The sequence below is a fragment of the Lepidochelys kempii genome, chromosome 1 (genome assembly GCF_965140285.1).
Source record: "Lepidochelys kempii isolate rLepKem1 chromosome 1, rLepKem1.hap1, whole genome shotgun sequence".
NCBI classification, from domain to species: Eukaryota; Metazoa; Chordata; order Testudines; family Cheloniidae; genus Lepidochelys; species Lepidochelys kempii.
This window is the reverse complement of record NC_136380.1, coordinates 187,825,220-187,844,707: the sequence shown is the minus strand read 5'-3', so window position 1 is coordinate 187,844,707 and position 19,488 is coordinate 187,825,220. Positions and strand designations below refer to the sequence as shown.

Below are 19,488 nucleotides of genomic sequence, written 5' to 3'. Positions count from 1 at the left end.
CAACCCTGATATTTTATGATTCATGTAGCAGGAGGTGTAAGAAGCTGCTGCAATGGAGTTCTCCATGTACTGCAAAGGGAGGCAAACCCATGGTTGTTGAACGTGCAGGCAGTGGTATTGGGACGATTTTTATAGTGGGGATGCTGAAAGCCATTGAACAAAACTCTAAACCCTTTATATGATGGAAACCACTTCAAGCCAGCGGGTGCTACCGCATCCTCAGCACCACTAGTTACAGCACCCCTGCCTGCAGCTCCACAAGAGTCTGCAGCATCTGTGTTTGCCAACGGAGAAGCCCCATTATGTCCTGATGCATCTCCCTCTCCTTTTTCCTGCTGGGACTCTCTCCTCTCTACTCTTCTCTTCTCCACGATGCCTGCTGTATTCACCCTCAGGCCCTCTGCTCACGGTCTGATCAGCACAGGTTACAGGATCTCATTGAACATGTAATTCCAAGTCCTCTTCTTTCACCTTATCTGGCTCAGGCATTCCACGGATCTGCAGAAGGAACCCCTCAACGCCGCAACTGCAGTAGCTGCAGATAAAACACACAGTGGTACCGTTATCAATACAGTCACAAGAGAAAGCAAAAGTTAAGATTCAAAAAGCCCTTCCTTTGCTCCTCTAAAGTTTTACACAAGACTTGCTTATTGACACTTCAATAAGGGGTGGTTATTTTATCAGATATCTTATTCCTGAAGGTAACAAAGGCAGAGAAAGCACAGCTACTGCTGGGGGCCCATATATTGTTAGCCTATGTACTGCAATGGTGCCTGTCGAAGGTATTGCTGACTGGTGTGGGAAAGCGTCCTACCATCGAAGAAGAAATAAGGCAGCCACCCTAGAAACCTTCAGGAGAGGACTGCAGAGTACCCCCATGGAAGGCTCATTGAGATCTCTCAGGATTAAAGGGATGTTCCTGTGTACATAAACAGCTCCACATGGGCCCCCTTGCCTAACTCTATAGGGGAATTAAAAGCAGATAACAACACTACCTCTCTTCGTAGTACCACTACCTATTCTAGTAATAGTATATTAATGAAAAGTCGGGAGCTGTGTCCTGTTAAGTTGGGGGCACCATCAATGTAATGGGAAATAAATTTACACACTTACCCAAAGCTCCTTCCCCTGTATCAGGCTCTCCCATGCTCGACTGCCAGGACTGACTGGATTGCAGTAGAGTATCAAACAGGTACTGGCTCGCAGAATAGCTAGACCTCCCAGTCACGTGTCTCCCATCCTCCTCCTCCTCACTGTTCACACTAGGGGCCTGTGACTTGGCTCCTCGGAGGTATCCACACTGGTATGCGGGGTGGATAAGAGGGTCTCCGCCAAGTATGACATGCAGCTCTTGTAAAAGCGGCAGGTTTGTGGCTCAGCATCAGATTGACTGTTGGCCTCCCTGGGTTTCTGATACGCCAGTTGAAGTTCCTTTGCTTTCACGCAACACTGCTGTTGATCCCTTTCATTCCCATTCTCCTGAATCCCCCATGCAATATACTCAGACGTCAACATTTCTACAGCTGGTCCATGGCTGTGCTTGCACAGTCTCTTCTCCCCACAGGCCAAAGAGATTCAATATTTCCTGTCTACTCCAGGTAGGAGCACTTCTGGACTGCGTAGCCAGCATGGTCTGTGGCACACAACAACAGAGAGCTGGAAAAGGCATTTCAAAAATATCCAGGGCTTTCAAGGAGCATGGGGCCTTCCAGTCTTCTTTGAGCCCGAGCAGTGGAATTCACAATTGTGACCAGAGCACTCTGTGTTGGGCATTGTGGGACAGCTACTAGACTGCTGTTAGGGTCGACATAAGTAACTGTCTACACTCGTGCTGCATTGACTTCAGTACATCGAACATGGCTCAACACCACTCAGGGAGGTAGTGTTACTGTATCGCTGTAATGGGGCACTTACGTCAGTGGCAGACAAATTTAAGCGTAGACACATGCATCACTAGGTCAATGCAAGACGGCTTACATCAGCCTAACTTTGTAGTGTAGACGGGGCCTGAGAAGCAGTGTCCCCTTCAAGGACAGGACGTAAGGAATGAATATCTAAAAAGTATCAACATAAAGAAAACATCTAAACAACTATTCCTTGCCCAAACTGCATGTCCAGACAGACATGCACCTTATAGCTGTCTGAGAACTCCAATTTGTAGTTAAGATTTCAAGACTCTGTAGCTGTGCAGCATGATACATAGATTTTTAAAGAAGTAAACAAAAAGTTTGCTGAAAGACTGTTAAAAAGAAGACTAATTTCCTTTTATACCCTTTTATAGACCCATGTGCTATGGAGATGTTTCTTTCTGGGTCCATGGGGCCTAAGAAGTGATCACATGGAGCCTCTCTCTCTCATGGTTACCCCCATTTCATACTACCCTTCAATTGCCCTTCAATTTAGTTGAGGTTCAGACATTTTCAAGCAATGTTTGGATTTCTCTGTGCCAACAAGGGAACACAGATCCTGGTGCAGTTCTCGGTCCACAAATTTGAAATAGCTCTTTTAAAATCCATGTAGACTCAATAGATGTGTCTTTCAAGAGTATTTTTTTCTGAATTATTTTAAGATTAAGATGATCTATACAGTGAACTATTACTACTTTTCATTTTTTTAATTATGAAATTCACAACATATTTCTGTAATTGTGCCTGCTCCAAAACCTTCTTTAGCTAGAGGAATTAAATCCATAGCATTCCAACATAGATGTACTGTGACAAAGTGAAGTTTGCTGAGCTGTGTTTATAAAAAAAAATTCTCCACAACTTAAAATGTTAATGATGAAAGCTACTTTTTCCTATTCTTTACATACTCTTTGCTATATATTTAAAGACTGGGGAAGAATTTTGCCCACTTAAAAAGAAAAATTTTGCCCACTTAAAATAACTTTGCCTGAGGTAACTGAATGCAAATGGAACACAAAAAATAGTTTATTCCTAATCAGATGGTCACTACCTCTGTAAAATACTAATACAAAACTATGAAACAGCAGGAAATAATACATATTAAGTGGTATATATAATTTAAAAAAAAATCATTTTAGGTAAACAAATGCTAATACAAAGGAAAATTGTGCTTATTAACAGCTAACAAAACAAAACAAAAAAACACTTACCACTCATCCGTGAAGTCCAATTTTATCGTGCTTGTAGTAGTTCCTTCTGTACTGTAGTGCAAACTTAAAACTGGTTCACCTGTTCCTGCTCGTGGACTCTGCTTTTCACTGTCTGTAAACAAGGGTTGATAATATTTGAATGTGTCTCAGTAATTTATGTAAAACTGTTAAATAGTGGCAACACCTTCAGACGTGAATTAAGACAACAAAAAAATTCTCTCCAATACAGTCTGTTTTAAAGCCAGACACAGAACAAACCAAAAGTTAAATGCTCTGGAGTGATCGCACTGAATTTGTATTTTGCAAAGCTTAGGGACTAGCCTAAAGATATAACAATTTGTATTTATAACAATGAAAAGGGCATGTGTGGTCCTTAGATTTGTGCATAAGATTCCTTCTGATTTACATCGGAGTCATACATAGAATCATAGAAATATAGGGCTGGACCCCAAGAAATCATCAAGTCCAGCCTCCTGTGCTGAGACAGGACACCAAGTAAACCTAGACTACCCCTAACAGGTGTTTGTCCAACCTGTTCCTAAAAACTTCCAGTGATGAGGATTCCACAACCTCCCCTGGAGGCCTATTTCAGAGTTCAACTACTCTTAGGGTTAGAAAATTTTCCTTCATATTTAACCTACATCACTCTTGCTGCAAATTAAGCCCATTACTTCTTGTCCTAATCTCAGAGTATATGGAGAACACTTGATCGGCATCTTCATTATAAAAGCCCTTAACATATTTAAAGACTTATCAGATCCCCCCTCAGTTTTCTTTTCTCAAGACTAAACATGCCCAGTTTTTTTCCCTTCACAAACCTAGGTCAGGTTTTCTAAAGCTTTTATAATTTTTGTTGTTCTCTTCTGCTCTCTGTTTGTCCACATCTTTCCTAAAGTGTGATCCTCAGAACTGGACACAGTACTTCAGCTGAGGCATCACCAATACAGAGTAGAGTGGTATAATTAGCACCCATGTCTTACATATGACACTCCTGTTAATACACCCAGAATGATATCAGCCTTTTTGGCAACTGCATCACATTATTGATTCATTCAATCTGTGATCCATTATGACCGCCCAGATCCTTTTCAGCAGTCCTACCACCTACCCAGTTATTCCCCATTTTGTAGTTGTGCATTTGATTTTTCGTTCCTAATTGATGTACTATGCACTTGGGTTTATTGAATATAATTTTATTGATTTCAGACCAATTCTTCAATTTGTCAAGGTCATTTTGAATTCTAATCCTGTTCTCCAAACTACTTGCAAGTGCTCCATTATCCAAATCGTTAATGAAAATATTGAATAGTACGGGACCCAGGATTGAACCTATGGCTCCCAACTAGATATGTCCTCCCAGTTTGAGGGTGAAACACTGATAACTTTGAGTACCATCTTTCAACAACTGTGCACCCATTGCATAGTAATTCCATCTAGACCACATTTCTCTGGTTTGCTTATGAGAATGTCATTTGGGATTGTGTCAAAAGCCTTATTAAAATAAAAATATATTACATTTACTGCTTCCCCACATTCACTAGATCTGTAACTCTGTTGAAGGAAATTGGGTTGGTTTGGCATGGTTTGTTTTTGACAAATGCATGCTCGCTATTCCTTATAACCCTATCATCCTCTAAGCATTTACAAAACATTTTTTTAATCAATTTGTTCCAGTATCTTTCCAGGTATTAAAATTAGGCTGATTGATCAATAGTTCCCCAGGTCTTCTTCGTTCCCCTTTTTAAAGATAACTACACGTTTCTGCCCTCTCTAGTTCCACGAGTTCCCAAAGATAACCGCTAACAGTTCCAAAATTGCTTCAGCTAGTTCCTTAAACAACCTAGGATGAATTCCATGAGGCTCCGCTGACTTGAACACATCTAACTTATCTAAATATTCTTAAACCTCTTCTGTCCCCATTTTGGCTTGCGTTCCTTCCCCTGTGATTTGGTCCTTTGTGAGCAGGAGGTTTCGAGTTTGTTGTATGGGAACGTGGACTATTATTTCATCCAGTGCTACATTTTGAAAGTGCTCCTTTTCCCCACCCATCCTCATTGCCTAAAGTTATCCTAGTGTAAATGTTCTTTATGCTGAAACTCATGGGTAGTAACGTGGATTATTTCATCCAGTGCTACATTTTGAAAGTGCTCCTTTTCCCTACCCCTCCTCATCGCCTAAAGTTATCCTAGTGTAAGTGTTCTTTATGCTGAAACTCATGGGCAGTAACATCAAATACAAACTTACTACACAAGTGCTCCTTGTTCTGAACCCAGATTAGTGGGAGAATTCTTGACTTCCATGCCCCACATAGGCCACTTATGTGAAGCCCACTTACTCCAGCCTCATATGAATTATGAGACTATCAGTAACCCATTGCTATTAATGTATTATTAATTTATTAGTTGTTAAACATCAATGCACAGTCTTCCCCTAGCTGTCATTTGAGTTTCCAAAAAAAAAACACCAAAAACAAAAAAACAAATTCCTCACAAACCAGCTTCTTATACTTGATCCTGCTCTGAAGCCATCACCCTACATTTGTAACATTGAGTTTTTTCCCACAATGTCAAATAACCATCAAATTCTGCCCATTGAAGTCATTGACTTTTCTCTACATAACAGGGTCAAATTTTACTCATGCATAGTCTCTGCAGGATCAAATAGAACAAAAGTGAGGTTGCTCACCATGTGCAGTAAGTGTAGTTCTTTGAGCTGTATGTCCCTCTGGGTGCTCCACTTCAGGTGCGCGTGTTCCCCACGCACCTTTGATTGGAGATTTTCATTAGAAGTGTCAGTTCAGCCCATGCATACTGTTTGCTCACTCTGACCGTCTCTGCTTGACAGTACTGGAACCTTCCCAGAACCATGTTTACTTTGAGAACTGTGGGATTTTCCTGCCTCACCAGTACCAGAGGATCCCTTTGCCTTATTGTACCAAGCCTCAACGCTGCTGACCTGCTCGGAGAGTGAGATCTTTTTGAGGATGGTACCTTAAAAAGGGTATTAGAGCTCCTCCTCTTAGGATCTTTAGAGGAGGTCTCTGAAGCCTTCCCCTATCTAGAAGGGTGTTGTGCTGAGGTCAAAGGGGCCACTAGAGACTGTGGTGACTGATGTATAGTGGGAGTTCTCCTGACCTGGCTGTGAAGTGCGGGGAAGGGAGCACTCCAACATTAACAGTCGCAGCTTGATTTTGCAGTTCTTCTGTGCCCTGGATTTGAGGGCTCAACAGAAATTACACTTCTGTGAGACATGCAATTCACCCAGGCAGTGAACACACTTACAGTGTCTGTCACTGACCGGGATAGCCTCTACCCCTTATGAGCCAACACTTAAATCCTAGTGAACCAGACATGCCCCTCACAGAGAGGATTTCCCAGGAAGAAATTAAACAATCTTTCAATAACCAGTAATTAACTGCTAATGTTGGTAGTCCATCACAAACTATGACGATATTGTCACATTTTTCATCTATGGCTATACATTTCACTCTGAAGTTCGAACTCTGATGCATAGTCAGCCAAAACGAAGGCATGGGAAGTCCATATCTATGATATTTGATGATGCAGCTCTGTGTCATATTTCACATGCAGCCTGAAGACTATTTTGTCTACCCTGCTCAAACCTGTTACATGCTGATCTTGTCAGAGACCCCTAGTGAGTCCAGTTCTGAGCCATTTGCTTGAGTTCTTTGAGATGGATGCCAGCCTTCTGGAGACTGCTCATCAGGTTATCTTTGAAGCCCTTATGTGGACAACACTTCTTTCTCTTGCCCTGCCTCAACTCCCCAAACAAGATCTGTTTTGGGAGACTGTGGTCTTCCAGTCTGATGACATGTTCAGTCCACCTAAGTTGTGCTCTCAGTAGCATTTCCTCAATGCTGGCTGTGTTTGCTCTCTCAAGGACCTTAATATTGGTCACTCTGATCTACCAGCAAATGCTCATTATTGAGCAGAGGGAGTGCATGTGAAATTGCTCAAGCTATTTAATGTGCCATCTATAGAGAGTCCATGTCTCAGATCCATACAGGAGAGATGTTAGGATCACTGCACTGTAGATCTTCAATTTGGTGGAGACACAAAATTTGTGTTGGTTAAGGATTTTTGTTCAGAGTTGGCCAAGGGCCTGGTAGGCTTTACTAATTCTGTAGGTAATTTCCTGATCAAAGGAACAGTCACTCGTGATGGCGCTACCCAAATACTTGAACTGATCTACATTTTTCAGCTGTGTGCCTTGCATGAAGATGGCTGGTGCTAGGGCACTAGAATGAGGTGCTGGTTGAAACAAAACCACTAAGACTGATGGTGAGGCCAAAGAGCTGGGAGGCTTCAGAGAATCTATCAACAATGACCTGAAGGTCACTATGTCTATGGTCCATCAAGATGCAGCATCTGCAAAAAGTGCCTTGATGAGAAGTCTCTCCAGAGTCTTGGTCTTAGCATCGAGTCTTCGACGATCAAAGAGGGAGCCATCCAGTCAGGAGCAGATATAAATTCCCTGATCCAAGTCCCTCGTGGCATGGCTGAGGACACAGGCAAAGAACCAGTTGAACAGCACTGGAGCAGGTATGCAGCCTTGCTTCACTCCCTTTGAGATTTCATATAAGTCAGAAAAGTTACCATTGGAGAGCACTTGTACTGTCATGTGGTCATGGAACAGCCAGATGATTTGTATGAATCTTCTTGGGCAGCCCAGTTTATGTAGAATAGCACACAGACCCTCTCTGTTGACCATATCAAAGGCTTTGGTCAAGTCAATGAATACTGCATATTCCATGTTCTGCTCTAAACATTTTTCCTGGACCCACCTTATGACAAAAATCATAGTACTATGAGCTGGTCTGAAATCACACTGTGCTTTTGGCAGATTCTCCTCAGACATGTTTGGAATGAGTCTGTTCAGAAAAATGCGAGCTAGTATTTTCCCTGCTATACAGAGTAGGGAAATGCCTCTGTACTTTCCGCAGTCAGCTTTGCTGCTTTTGTTTTTGAACAGTGATGCAATAATAGCATCTTTGAAGTCTTGTGGCATTTCTTCTTCCTCCCAAATGCTACTCAAGAAGCCATGAAAACACCCCAATAGCCTTTGGGCCTGCTGCTTTGTACAGTTCTGATGCAATACCATCCTTTCCAGATGCCTTTCCAGACCAGAGTTCCATTGTTTGATGGCTTTCAAGACTTCTTCAACTGATGGAGGGAGGTCGAGATCCTCTTTGATGGGTTTCTCAGTAATTGATCAAAGACACACCAATTGACTGTGGATGCTCTATTGAGTAAACTATTGAAGTGTTCAACCCATCTCTGCATGATACTAACAAACTAAATAAACTAAGCAGAATGAACTCAGCAAGCAGCCGAGGCACGCATGATGCTGACATGCTAAACTCTGTTTCGGGCCGAGGCGGTTGAGAAAGAACTGAGGGCAGTTTGCTTGTACAGCTTGACACAGCCTCGGTGTGGGGCACAAGGATATTAGCAGCACATTCAGAGGTCAAATGAACACTGCTGGTTAAAGTCTCCAATCAAAGGTACATGGGGCACATGAGCACCTGAAGTGGAGCACCCATAGAGACAGTACTCAAAGGACAGACAAGTCTGTGTGGGAGAAAAATACTAGTTTTAAACACAAATATCTTTCCTAATAAAAACAGCAAGAACAATGAAAAACAAATAGAAGGAAAATTGATTTGACATGATTAAATATGATATTTTAAAAGCATCTTCCAGGACAAAATTCCTCTTCCGAGATAAAGAGCCAACTGATAGCTTCAATGTTAACCTTTAACAACAAATGTAATGTTAAAGCATAAGATGCTTGTTTTAATGGACAAACTATCTACATGCACAGCTCTCTACTGCATTTTGTTTGATAATAATTGTACACTAGTGTCTTTCATCTGAGGAGCTCAAAGAACTTTGATATACAAACTTTAATTCAGCATCACAGCACCTTTCAGAGGTAGAAGTCCTAATATCCCTGTTTTATAAGTGGGCATGTTGAAACAGGGAGGCCCAGTGACTTACTCAAGGTCATACAATGAGTCAGTGACAAAGCTGGAAATAGAATTCATAGGTCCTGACTGCTTGTTAGTATCAAATGCAGTCTAATCTTTTTACTTCACAGCCATCTGGACAGCAGTGTTAGTCAGGTGTTTGGTTTATGGAGTATAGGAACCTGATCATGACGACAACAGCTTTGCCAGTGACAAAACATTACATGTGCTGCATGGAAAAATGTTTAAGGTGTCATTCACAATTTTAAATAAGACGTTAAAGTAGCACATTTCCTATTGCTTTTCCAGTCTGGACTTCTGTTTTAAATTTCTAGTTCAAAGCTGCAATGGACAAAATAATAATGCAAGATTAACAGGAAGTTTTAAAACTACAATATAACTCACTGTACAATGGCAATATTTCTTGCATAACCATTCTAAAATAGAGTTCAGAATCACTCTACATGCATATAATTTTCTATAAAGTATATAGTCATACACAACTCCCCAAGTAAACACTGCTTACAGAAACAATAAGGGTCATAATTCTGCCACTGAATACATATATAAAACTTCCTTTAAAGTTAACAGAAGCCATAAACTAATGTGTCTGCAAGCATAATTTGACCCTGAACATGTGTGTGTGTGTACGCTGTTGACAGACGGAAAGCACTCAGGATACCAGGACTATAGTAATTTGGTCTGAAAAATTTAAATAATATTAAATACGTACTTTATACACGTTGTGAATACAAAAAGTTTTTTAAAATGTGGAAAATATAAAGTACGAGAACACAGAGCTAAAATTAAGATAATTTTCTGTGAAAGAGTGTTCTGTATAATGCATTGTGACAATTATACATGAGCCTCACCATGGTAACCTCTGCACAATGGTTACTACTCTCAGTGTAGCTCATGGCTGCTCTAAAATACAGCCTGCAGCTGCCTTATTCTGTCAGTGTGGGGTGAGGAGAAAACTGATCAAATGCAGGGTTTTTTTGCGGGTGAAATCAATTTATTCAAAGAAAATATGAGCACAAGAAAACCCTGTGGTTGTGTGCATTTACATTTTGATTGAAAAATATGTACACTTATAAGTAAATAGGTGCTATCCTTGAGTTCATGGAAAGCTTCGGCACTCGCCATTTGGTATCACAAAATGTCAGTATCCTTACAGTACAAGTAGATAGCACTGAGTAAGTCAAAACAGAGTCTGAAACACCTCATCATGAGAAGGGGACAGAAAAGGAGCCTGTGGAATCCTGCCCTGTTCCCCCACCCTCCCCACCACCACCAGCCAGACAAGGGAGGCGATTTCCTCACTTCAGCAGCTGGATAGGAATGGAAAGAAGAGACACTTTCACGAATGGCATTTGAGACGGACACTAAATAATTACAGTGCAATATCCTGACATTGCTTTGGGATGTTTTTCTCAGTGCAAAAATAATGAGTATCACTGAGTCATGAAGCCACCACCAAATATATTGCTGCATACCACTGGGTGAAATTCTATGGCCTGTATTTTGAAGGTCAGACTAGATTATCGTAGTGGTTCTTTCTGGCTTTAAACATCACAAACCATTCTGGGATATTGAAGACAAGTCCCTAAGACTCCGTTTGCTGTTGCAGTAGTTCAGGACTGAGTACACATGGGCACTCCTTTAAATAAATCATCTAGAGAGCAATAAGAACAGGTAGCAGAGTTTGAAAAAATGGAATTTGGTAAATGTTCAGAGGAAAAAGTGTGGAAAGACATAGCTGCGAAAATACATTAGAACCTCAGCGTTATGAACACCAGAGTTAGGAACTGACAGTCAACCACACATCTCATTCGGAACCGGAAGTACACAATCATGCAGCAGCAGAGACCGGGGGGATGGGGGGAGGGAGTAAATATAGTACAGCACTGTGTTAAATGAAAACTACTTTAAAAAAAGGGAAAGCAGCATTTTTCCTCATAGAAAAGTTTCAAAGCTGTATTATGTCAACATTCACTTGTAAACTTTGGAAAGAACAACCATAATGTTTTGTTCAGAGTTACGAACATTTCAGTGTTACGAACAGGTATTTAACTTTGAGGCTCTACTGTAGTGGTAAACTTTCAATAGCTATTTCTTGCCTTTCTTCCTTTATAAAATTCTCATTATAGGGAAGTTGTACGTGTTCTGCGATTAAACAGAGAACTTCCATCTCCAGAGCTATTAACCTATTCACAAGCCCTAACAAACAAGGTAACAGGTAGTTATCAAGGTAGCAAGTAGAAAATCAATACTGCTAAATTGCTCCAAATTCCTTGCATTCCACTCTGAAGATATACGCCTACAAGACCAGCAGTCCTCTATTTTACAGCAACACATTTGATGTAAATTGTGGAAAACGTTATGACTATCATTTCATATTGTGCTTTGCCATAAGCAAACGTTATAGGACAAAGTCCACCCTCCATTTCCTTTCAAGCAAAAAAAAGTGAACTTTTATCTCCCTTTGTAATTAGAAAGATCTAGAATTGAAATATTTTCTTCAATCACGTAAAAGGGAAAATTACACTAATAAATCCACTTATTTTCTCAGAAAACTATATCTGTGCAAAACAAGTTCACAAAAGTCCCAGCTTTTCTCTGTACAATACTAACAGTATAGAGGCATGTTACCTGATCACATTTGGCCTGGTTGGAAGTTAGAGACTAAGGACTCTACTCTGCCATCTGTTAGGAGGCATCTCAGTTTTCATGTAAATTGAAGGTAATCAGCAAAAATTGTATTGAACATGTAAAACTGTTTATATACTCAGGAAAAAAAAAGTATAAAGCTTTAAAAATATAATTAGCAATGTATTTTAATGGAGTCTGATAATCATTCAGACTCGCACATCCTGAGAATTTTGAAGTCCCTTTCTGATTCCAGCTGTCAAGCAGTCTGCATCATGATCTCTCCCCAGGCCCCACTCCATTCCTCACTATACCGAACTATAACCTCCCAATTCCAGGAAAAGCAGATCAATAGTGACAAAATATAAAGACAGTAGTGGTCATTCTAAGACATATTTTGGGGGGAAAACTTAAAGATGTTTCCTTCTAAACGACAGGGTCAAAATGTAATCTATTTCAGGGGACAGGAACGAGTTCTATACCGAGGCTCACAACAACAAAGCCACAATCACCAGGTGACTTTAGATGCAATGGTGAAAACCCTAAATAGTGAAAATACCAGTCTACAAAAAGCTCAAGGAGTCTGCCCAAGGAAGAGCTAAGTAAGAACCCAATAAGAATCCTCAGGATTGAGCCAATGACTTTTAGAGAACACCAGCAACCATTCCATAGTCCAAGTTACACAATTTCTTTGTCCCGTAGGATGTTTCGTGTTTAATAGACTATACTGAATTTTACAGAAGGAGCACAAAGTTTTCCCAATCCTCTGAGAAGGAGTCAGGCACAATATTTGCACTGACTTGCAAGAAACTGGGGAGCCAAGTGCTCAAAACTGCCTGGCGATGGGGCAAGATTATGGCCCTGCCCCCTTCTACCCCAACCTGCTGAACTGGCCAGGAGCACTGGTCTGGCACTGACACAAGGGCTGCATGTGCACATACCCTAAAGATATATCAGAGGGTCTCCGCAGGTCCACATTCCCCAAAGATATATCAGAGGGTCTCCGCAGGTCCACATTCCCCAAAGCATCTTGCAATAAGCATAATGTCTGGGAGACTGCCAGGTGTGAGTGGCCCTTCCTCAACTCTCCACACCTGCAAATGTAGGCAATGGCTTAAAGAAACAATGCCACCCTTAAACAGTGACCACCCATTACTGAATTGCAGCCAGTGCTGAGGTGAAACACCAAGCGAAGAAAATCATGTTCCATTTGAAACTACAGGATTAAATACAAGTAGGCAGAGGTTAACCACCCCACACAGGAATGTGGCTTGAATAGTGGGATTATGAAATCATGATAAATGCGATGAGATATTTAGTGACCAGAAGTGGACATAAAAGATGGTAACAACAAGAGCACAGTCTGCTCTAATAGCAAGCTAACAAAATCAGAGGGAAAAGTACCATATCCTAAAGCACCAACAACTTCCTGCACCAGCTAGCAGTTCTTTGGAGATTTCCCATCAAAATGCAGCTGCCACCTGATATTGTTTAATTTAAGAGATCTGAATGATATGGATCCAGAATACAGTCAGCTTTTTATTCTGCTGACCATCAAATAGGAGATAAATCCTCTAACAAACTATGTCCTCACCCAGATTCCCAATCCACCACAGTTCTAATGACATTAACTTTTCTTCTAGTGGTCCTAAGATCACAGTAGGAAAGTCATTGTCTTAAATAAGTGATCATAAAGTAGGTTTACCTTTAAGTTTTAGATAAGCAGATATATTTATTTCTATTGTATATAAAAAACAACTGATTTTGTAAGAGGAAATCTCCACACATCAGCACAACAGCATAAACACTATGGAAGAACGCAACTATTAGAAAGTTCTACTCCATTTATGTAATGACCTATTCTAAGATGCAAGGCAGTTCTAAGGGAAAGCGAACCAGAGTGGAAAGATAACAAGGAAACTTCCAAACCTTGCCTGATTTCTGGGACCAAAGCATCTTGAAGGTTCATGGTTTCATTTTTATCAACTCATCACTTCTGGGTTCCATCTGTGACTGGAACAGACAAGCCTCTTTCTGAGCTTTCTAGTCATGTTTTGAAGATTTAAGGGCCGAGATAAGCATCCAAATCTTCTGAAGCTCACCCTTCAGGGTGGGAGGGTCCCAGAACTCAGGCTCCCGCCCACGCCCGGAAGTCTACACAGTAATGAAACAGCCCTGCATCCAGAGTCAGCGCACATGGGCCAGCCATGGGCTTTTCTTTGCTGTGTAGACACTCCCAGAGGAGACATGGGACCATTGATTACAGAAGTAAGGTGAACTGAAGACACAGCAAAAATGGCACATTTGCACAAGTTGCAGCTTTCAACCAACAGGCTGAGGTAATAGGTGGGTGCTGCAGTGCAGCCCACTGCCCCAGCCCCAATTTGGATGGATTTTTTCTTCCTCAGCATCTGCACATCCTCTACATAAGGCAGGCCACTTTGGCTTCATCTGGTTAAAGGCAAGTTTCACCTAAAAGGTAACTCCCCTTAATGGGCCAAGAGGAGTGCACCATCTGTAAACACCAGTTTAAAACCTGATTTGCAATTTTACTTTTGATTAAAAAACATTTTCTGAATTCACTTACAATGTGTCAGAGTGGAGTACGACTTTTATGTTAAAAGCATCAAATTGGTGGTAAGGGCAGATTTTTAAAAATAAATTTACACTAGTTTTGCAGAGGATATAATTTTAACTGAGTATTATGGGATTTCCATTGCAGGTCTGCTTAAGGAATTCTAGTTTATGAAGATGAACAGCATGTTTATCATCATGAACTGAAATTAAAAAGGAAGTCTGCATTGCAGTGAACTATGGCTGGGTATAGCACATTTCCTATCACACGCACCCTGTTGCTCATCAAGTGACATGGATCCAAGCTGTTTGTTAACCACAGAGGAAGGAGAATCTGAAACAAAAATGAGATTTCAACTTAAAATATAAGCAGCAGAAAACTGCATAGCAATGTCATGATCATATGTTAGTTTAAAATAAATAAAGTAGCAATGTAAGAAAGCATTTGCGCTTGTTTCTTAAGTGGCCAGTAATTTATAATGCATTTTTCAGCTGTGCTACAGGAGCAAAGCTACATGCTTCAGACCATGACACATTCCTTTAGGCGAGCATTTAGTATTTTCCCTAAAAGTATGCTGACAAGATATCAAAGAAGCTGTGCCTTTCCCTTCCAGTTTCAGGCATGTTAACCTATACTATAATTGTACCCAAAGACTTATTGTTGCAAGGATCTCAATATATTTATCGGCTTTTTCAAGGCAATGCTAGTTGGGATCAGATAACTGAGCTTAAATCAAGATGATGAACTAGAATATATACCTAGAACTTTTATTGTGCCAGGAATAACACCTGTAGAGTCATGGCTCTTAAATTCCATGCTCCCATCACCAAACTCAACTGCATCTTAAATTAGAGAGAGAAGGTATGCCCCTGGCCCCGAGTCATAAGAATAAATGTGATCTAAAACTTCACAGAAGTTTCAGATAATATTTTGCACTTCAACAGGAGAATATGCAATATTAGACCAGTGTCTTCAAATATGGCTTTAAGAATTCAAGAATTTTTAAAGCACCTATCACCACAGAATTTAAGAGCTGAGAAGGGTTTCCAAATAGAGCAACAAACGTGTGGGTTTTTCTTTAAATGTGGTCTTTAAATTCTAAAAGCACAAAATCATTTCAAGTTCATATACTGAATAATTCAACAGCTCTGCAGACTCTTGGCTGCTATAACCTGAGAGGAGTCTGATTAAAAATTAAAATTAAAAATTAAAAAGACTTAAATTCTCAGTTATCAAATAGCACCATGGCAAGACAACTTATATGAAGCTTCAATTTATAATGGAATAGGATCACAGAAGAAGATTTTTCTGTAAGATATTATCAGTTGATAGTTATCACTTTCTATGTATTTCATAGCAGACAGAGTACTGATGCAAAAATTAAACATCTTCTGTGAAAGCTATTTCCCTTGTCATCTCTAAAAAGCACATAGATCTTATTTCTGTGACATTCCTAATTCCAGGTGATGCACATAAATTAGTTCAGTATTTGAAATAAAGTAATAACGACTACGCTATTTACTCCTAGAGCCCTGCGTGGATGCAAAAATGTATCCGCATCCGATCTCCAAAAATTGTCTGCCGATATCCACATCTGCGGATGTGGATATCCTCAGATATCCATGATTTGCAGAGTTCTACTTATCGTGACCAGGCTGAGGCTCCGAGGCAGACCCTCCCGCCGGAGCTGGTTCAGGGAGAGCCGCACAGGCAGCTGTGGGAGTTGTGGACCCTCCACCTGCCCTTGGCTGGGCGGGGAGCCTGGGACACGGCCGGGGCTGCTTCAGCCCACCCACACACACACACCCCGCACCCTGGGTAGGTGGAGGGTCCACTGTGGCTCCCCATGGCTCGGCTCCACGCTGGTCTGGCCGGAGATGGGGCCTCATAGGGGAAAGAAGAGGGGCAAAAGGAAGGGGGGAGGGTCTGCCCCTGTGAAGAGTGGATGGGCAAGGCACACCCCCCATTCCAGCACCACTGGTCACTGCTCTGTGGTAACCTGTGGAGCTGCCCAGGGGCTGCTTAGGCCCCCCCACCAGGGCAGGCGGAGGGTCCGCAGCAGCTCTCCACAGCTGCCTGCCCAGCAGTTATGATGGCCGGGCTTCGGCTCCAAGCTCCCGCTGCCACCCCTGGCCACAGCCGGATCGGGGAGAGTCATGCTGACAGCTGTGGGGAGACGCAGTGGACTCTCCACCTGCTGTGGAAAATAAAAGTGGCTCAAAAGGCATCTTTGCCCACCAGCATCCCGTCCCAGTCATATACATAATTCTATCCTCTCCACAACACCTGTCAGGCTCTTGCCTCATGAAATTGAGCAAAATGTTATACTCCTGTGTCCTACCAATTTACACCTAAACCAGGTCCAGATTTCACCCAACCCAAACAGCACTCTCATTTGCATGGTCTTCAGTAAAACTATATGGTCTGAAAGTTGCTCTCTCCAGTGAAGCAGCTGTTGTCTGTGAAAACATGCCAGGCTCCTGAAGTAGCACTGTGGCTGCTCTGCAGTTTCCTAGTGTCAGACTGGCTAGGGAGAGTACAAGTGTGTTTCAAGTGCTAGTATTAATTCACTCTGACAGTTCATGACCTGCTATTAATTTGTTACTGTTTTAAGACCTAAATAATGAATAACTTGAAGGCAGGTGCCCAGCGTGGTGCAGGCAGCAAGGCAAACATAAGAACATAAGAATGGCCATACTGGGTCAGACCAAAGGTCCATCCAGCCCAGCATTGTGTCTACCAACAGTGGCCAATGCCAGGTGCCCCAGAGGGAGTGAACCTAACAGGTAACGATCAAGTGATCTCTCTCCTGCCATCCATCTCCACCCTCTGACAAACAGAGGCAAGGGACACCATTCCTTACCCATCCTGGTTAATAGCCATTAATGGACTTAACCTCCATGAATTTATCCAGTTCTCTTTTAAACCCTGTTATAGTCCTAGCCTTCACAACCTCCTCTGGCAACGAGTTCCACAGGTTGACTGTGTGCTGAGTGGAGAACTCCTTTTATTTGTTTTAAACCTGCTGCCCATTAATTTCATTTGGTGGCCCCTAATTCTTATATTATGGGAACAAGTAAATAACTTTTCCTTATTCACTTTCTCCACACCACTCATGATTTTATATATCTCTATCATATCCCCCCTTAGTCTCCTCTTTTCCAAGCTGAAAAGTCCTAGTCTCTTATCTCTCCTCATATAGGACCCATTCCAAACCCCTAATCATTTTAGTTGCCCTTCTCTGAACCTTTTCTAATGCCAGTATATCTTTTTTTAGATGAGACCACGTCTGTGCACAGTATTCAAGATGTGGGCGTCCCATGGATTTATATAAGGACAATAAGATATTCTCCGTCTTATTCTCTATCCCTTTTTAAATGATTCCTAACATCCTGTTTGCTTTTTTGACTGCTGCTGCACACTGCGTGGACGTCTTCAGAGAACTACCCATGATGACATTCAAGATCTTGCCTGATTATTTGTAGCTAAATTAGCCCCCATCATATTGTATGCATAGTTGGGGTTATTTTTTCCAATGTGCATTACTTTACATTTATCCACAGTAAATTTCATTTGCCATTTTGTTGCCCAATCACTTAGTTTTGTGAGATCTTTTTGACGTTCTTCACAGTCTGCTTTGGTCTTAATTATCTTGAGCAGTTTAGTATAGACTGCAAACTTTGCCACCTCACTGTTTACCCCTTTCTCCAGATCATTTATGAATAAGTTGAATAGGATTGATCCTAGGACTGACCCTTGGGGATCACCACTAGTTACCCCTCTCCATTCTGAAAATTTACCATTTATTCCTATTCTTTGTTCCCTGTCTTTTCACCAGTTCTCAATCCATGAAAGGATCTTCCCTCTTATCCCATGACAATTTAATTTACGTACGAGCCTTTGGAGAGGGACCTTGTCAAAGACTTTCTGGAAATCTAAGTACACTGTGTCCACTGGATCCCCCTTGTCCACATGTTTGTTGACCCCTTCAAAGAACTCTAATAGATTAGTAAAACATGATTTCCCTTTACAGAAACCATGTTGACTTTTGCCCAACAATTTATGTTCTTCTATGTGTTTGACAATTTTATTCTTTACTATTGTTTCAATTAATTTGCCCGGTACTGATGTTAGACTTACCAGTCTACAATTGCCAGGATCACCTCTAGAGCACTTCTTAAATATTGGCGTTACATTAGCTATCTTCCAGTCATTGGGTACAGAAGCTGATTTAAAGGACAGGTTACAAATCATAGTTAATAGTTCTGCAATTTCACATTTGAGTTCTTTCAGAACAGTTGGGTGAATGCCATCTGGTCCCAATCACTTGTTACTGTTAAGTTTCTCAATTAATTCCAAAACCTCCTCTAATGACACTTCAATCTGTGACAATTCCTCAGACTTGTTACCTAAAAAGGATGGCTCAGGTTTGGGAATCTCCCTAACATCCTCAGCCATGAAGACTGAAGCAAAGAATTCATTTAGTTTCTCCGCAATGACTTTGTCATCTTTAAGTGCTCCTTTTGTATCTCGATCGTCCAGGGGCCCCAGTGGTTGTTTAGCAGGCTTCCTGCTTCTGATGTACTTAAAAAAAACATTGTTATTATCTTTTGAGTTTTTGGCTAGCCGTTCTTCAAACTCCTTTTTGGCTTTTCTTATTACATTTTTACACTTAGTTTGGCAGTGTTTATGCTCCTTTCTATTTACCTCACTAGGATTTGACTTCCACTTTTTAAAAGATGCCTTTTTATCTCTCACTGCTTCTTCAAAGGTGCTTATTGTGTGTAAGGTTTCAGAGTAGCAGCCGTGTTAGTCTGTATCCACAAAAAGAACAGCAGTAGTTGTGGCACCTTAGAGGCTAACAAATTTATTGGAGCATAATCTTTCGTGAGCTACAGCCCACCTCATCGGATGCATAGAATGGAACATAAGAAGATATACACACATATATACAGAGAACATGAAAAGGTGGAAGTAGCCATACCAACTGTAAGAGGTTAATTAAGATGAGCTATTATCAGCGGGAGAAAAAAACTTTTGTAGTGATAATCAAGATGGCCCATTTAGACAGTTGACAAGAAGGTATGAGGATACTTAACATAGAGAAATAGATTCAATATGTGTAATGACCCAGCCACTCCCAGTCTCTATTCAAACCCA

The 19,488-nt window shown here is 41.2% G+C and overlaps 1 protein-coding gene and 1 long non-coding RNA gene across 8 annotated transcripts in view; both read right to left on the bottom strand.

Moving 5' to 3' along the window:
* The window catches only part of LOC140895389 (DDB1- and CUL4-associated factor 6), a 247,164-nt gene that overhangs the window by 42,314 nt on the left and 185,362 nt on the right, over nt 1-19,488 (bottom strand). For 6 of the 7 annotated variants that reach the window (XM_073304939.1, XM_073304947.1, XM_073304998.2 and 3 more), the window contains 2 exons: nt 14,602-14,661; nt 3,116-3,227 (listed from right to left, as the gene is read on the bottom strand). In XM_073304939.1, the coding sequence (XP_073161040.1) occupies nt 3,116-3,227; nt 14,602-14,661 (172 nt within the window). The remainder of the gene's footprint in view (nt 1-3,115; nt 3,228-14,601; nt 14,662-19,488) is intronic. The other variant, XM_073304957.1, reaches the window with a different exon arrangement.
* LOC140895425 (uncharacterized) lies at nt 342-2,094 on the bottom strand. The gene is made up of 2 exons (XR_012154189.2): nt 1,114-2,094; nt 342-535 (listed from the first exon to the last, which is right to left on the bottom strand). It is a non-coding gene; the product is annotated as an uncharacterized LOC140895425 (long non-coding RNA).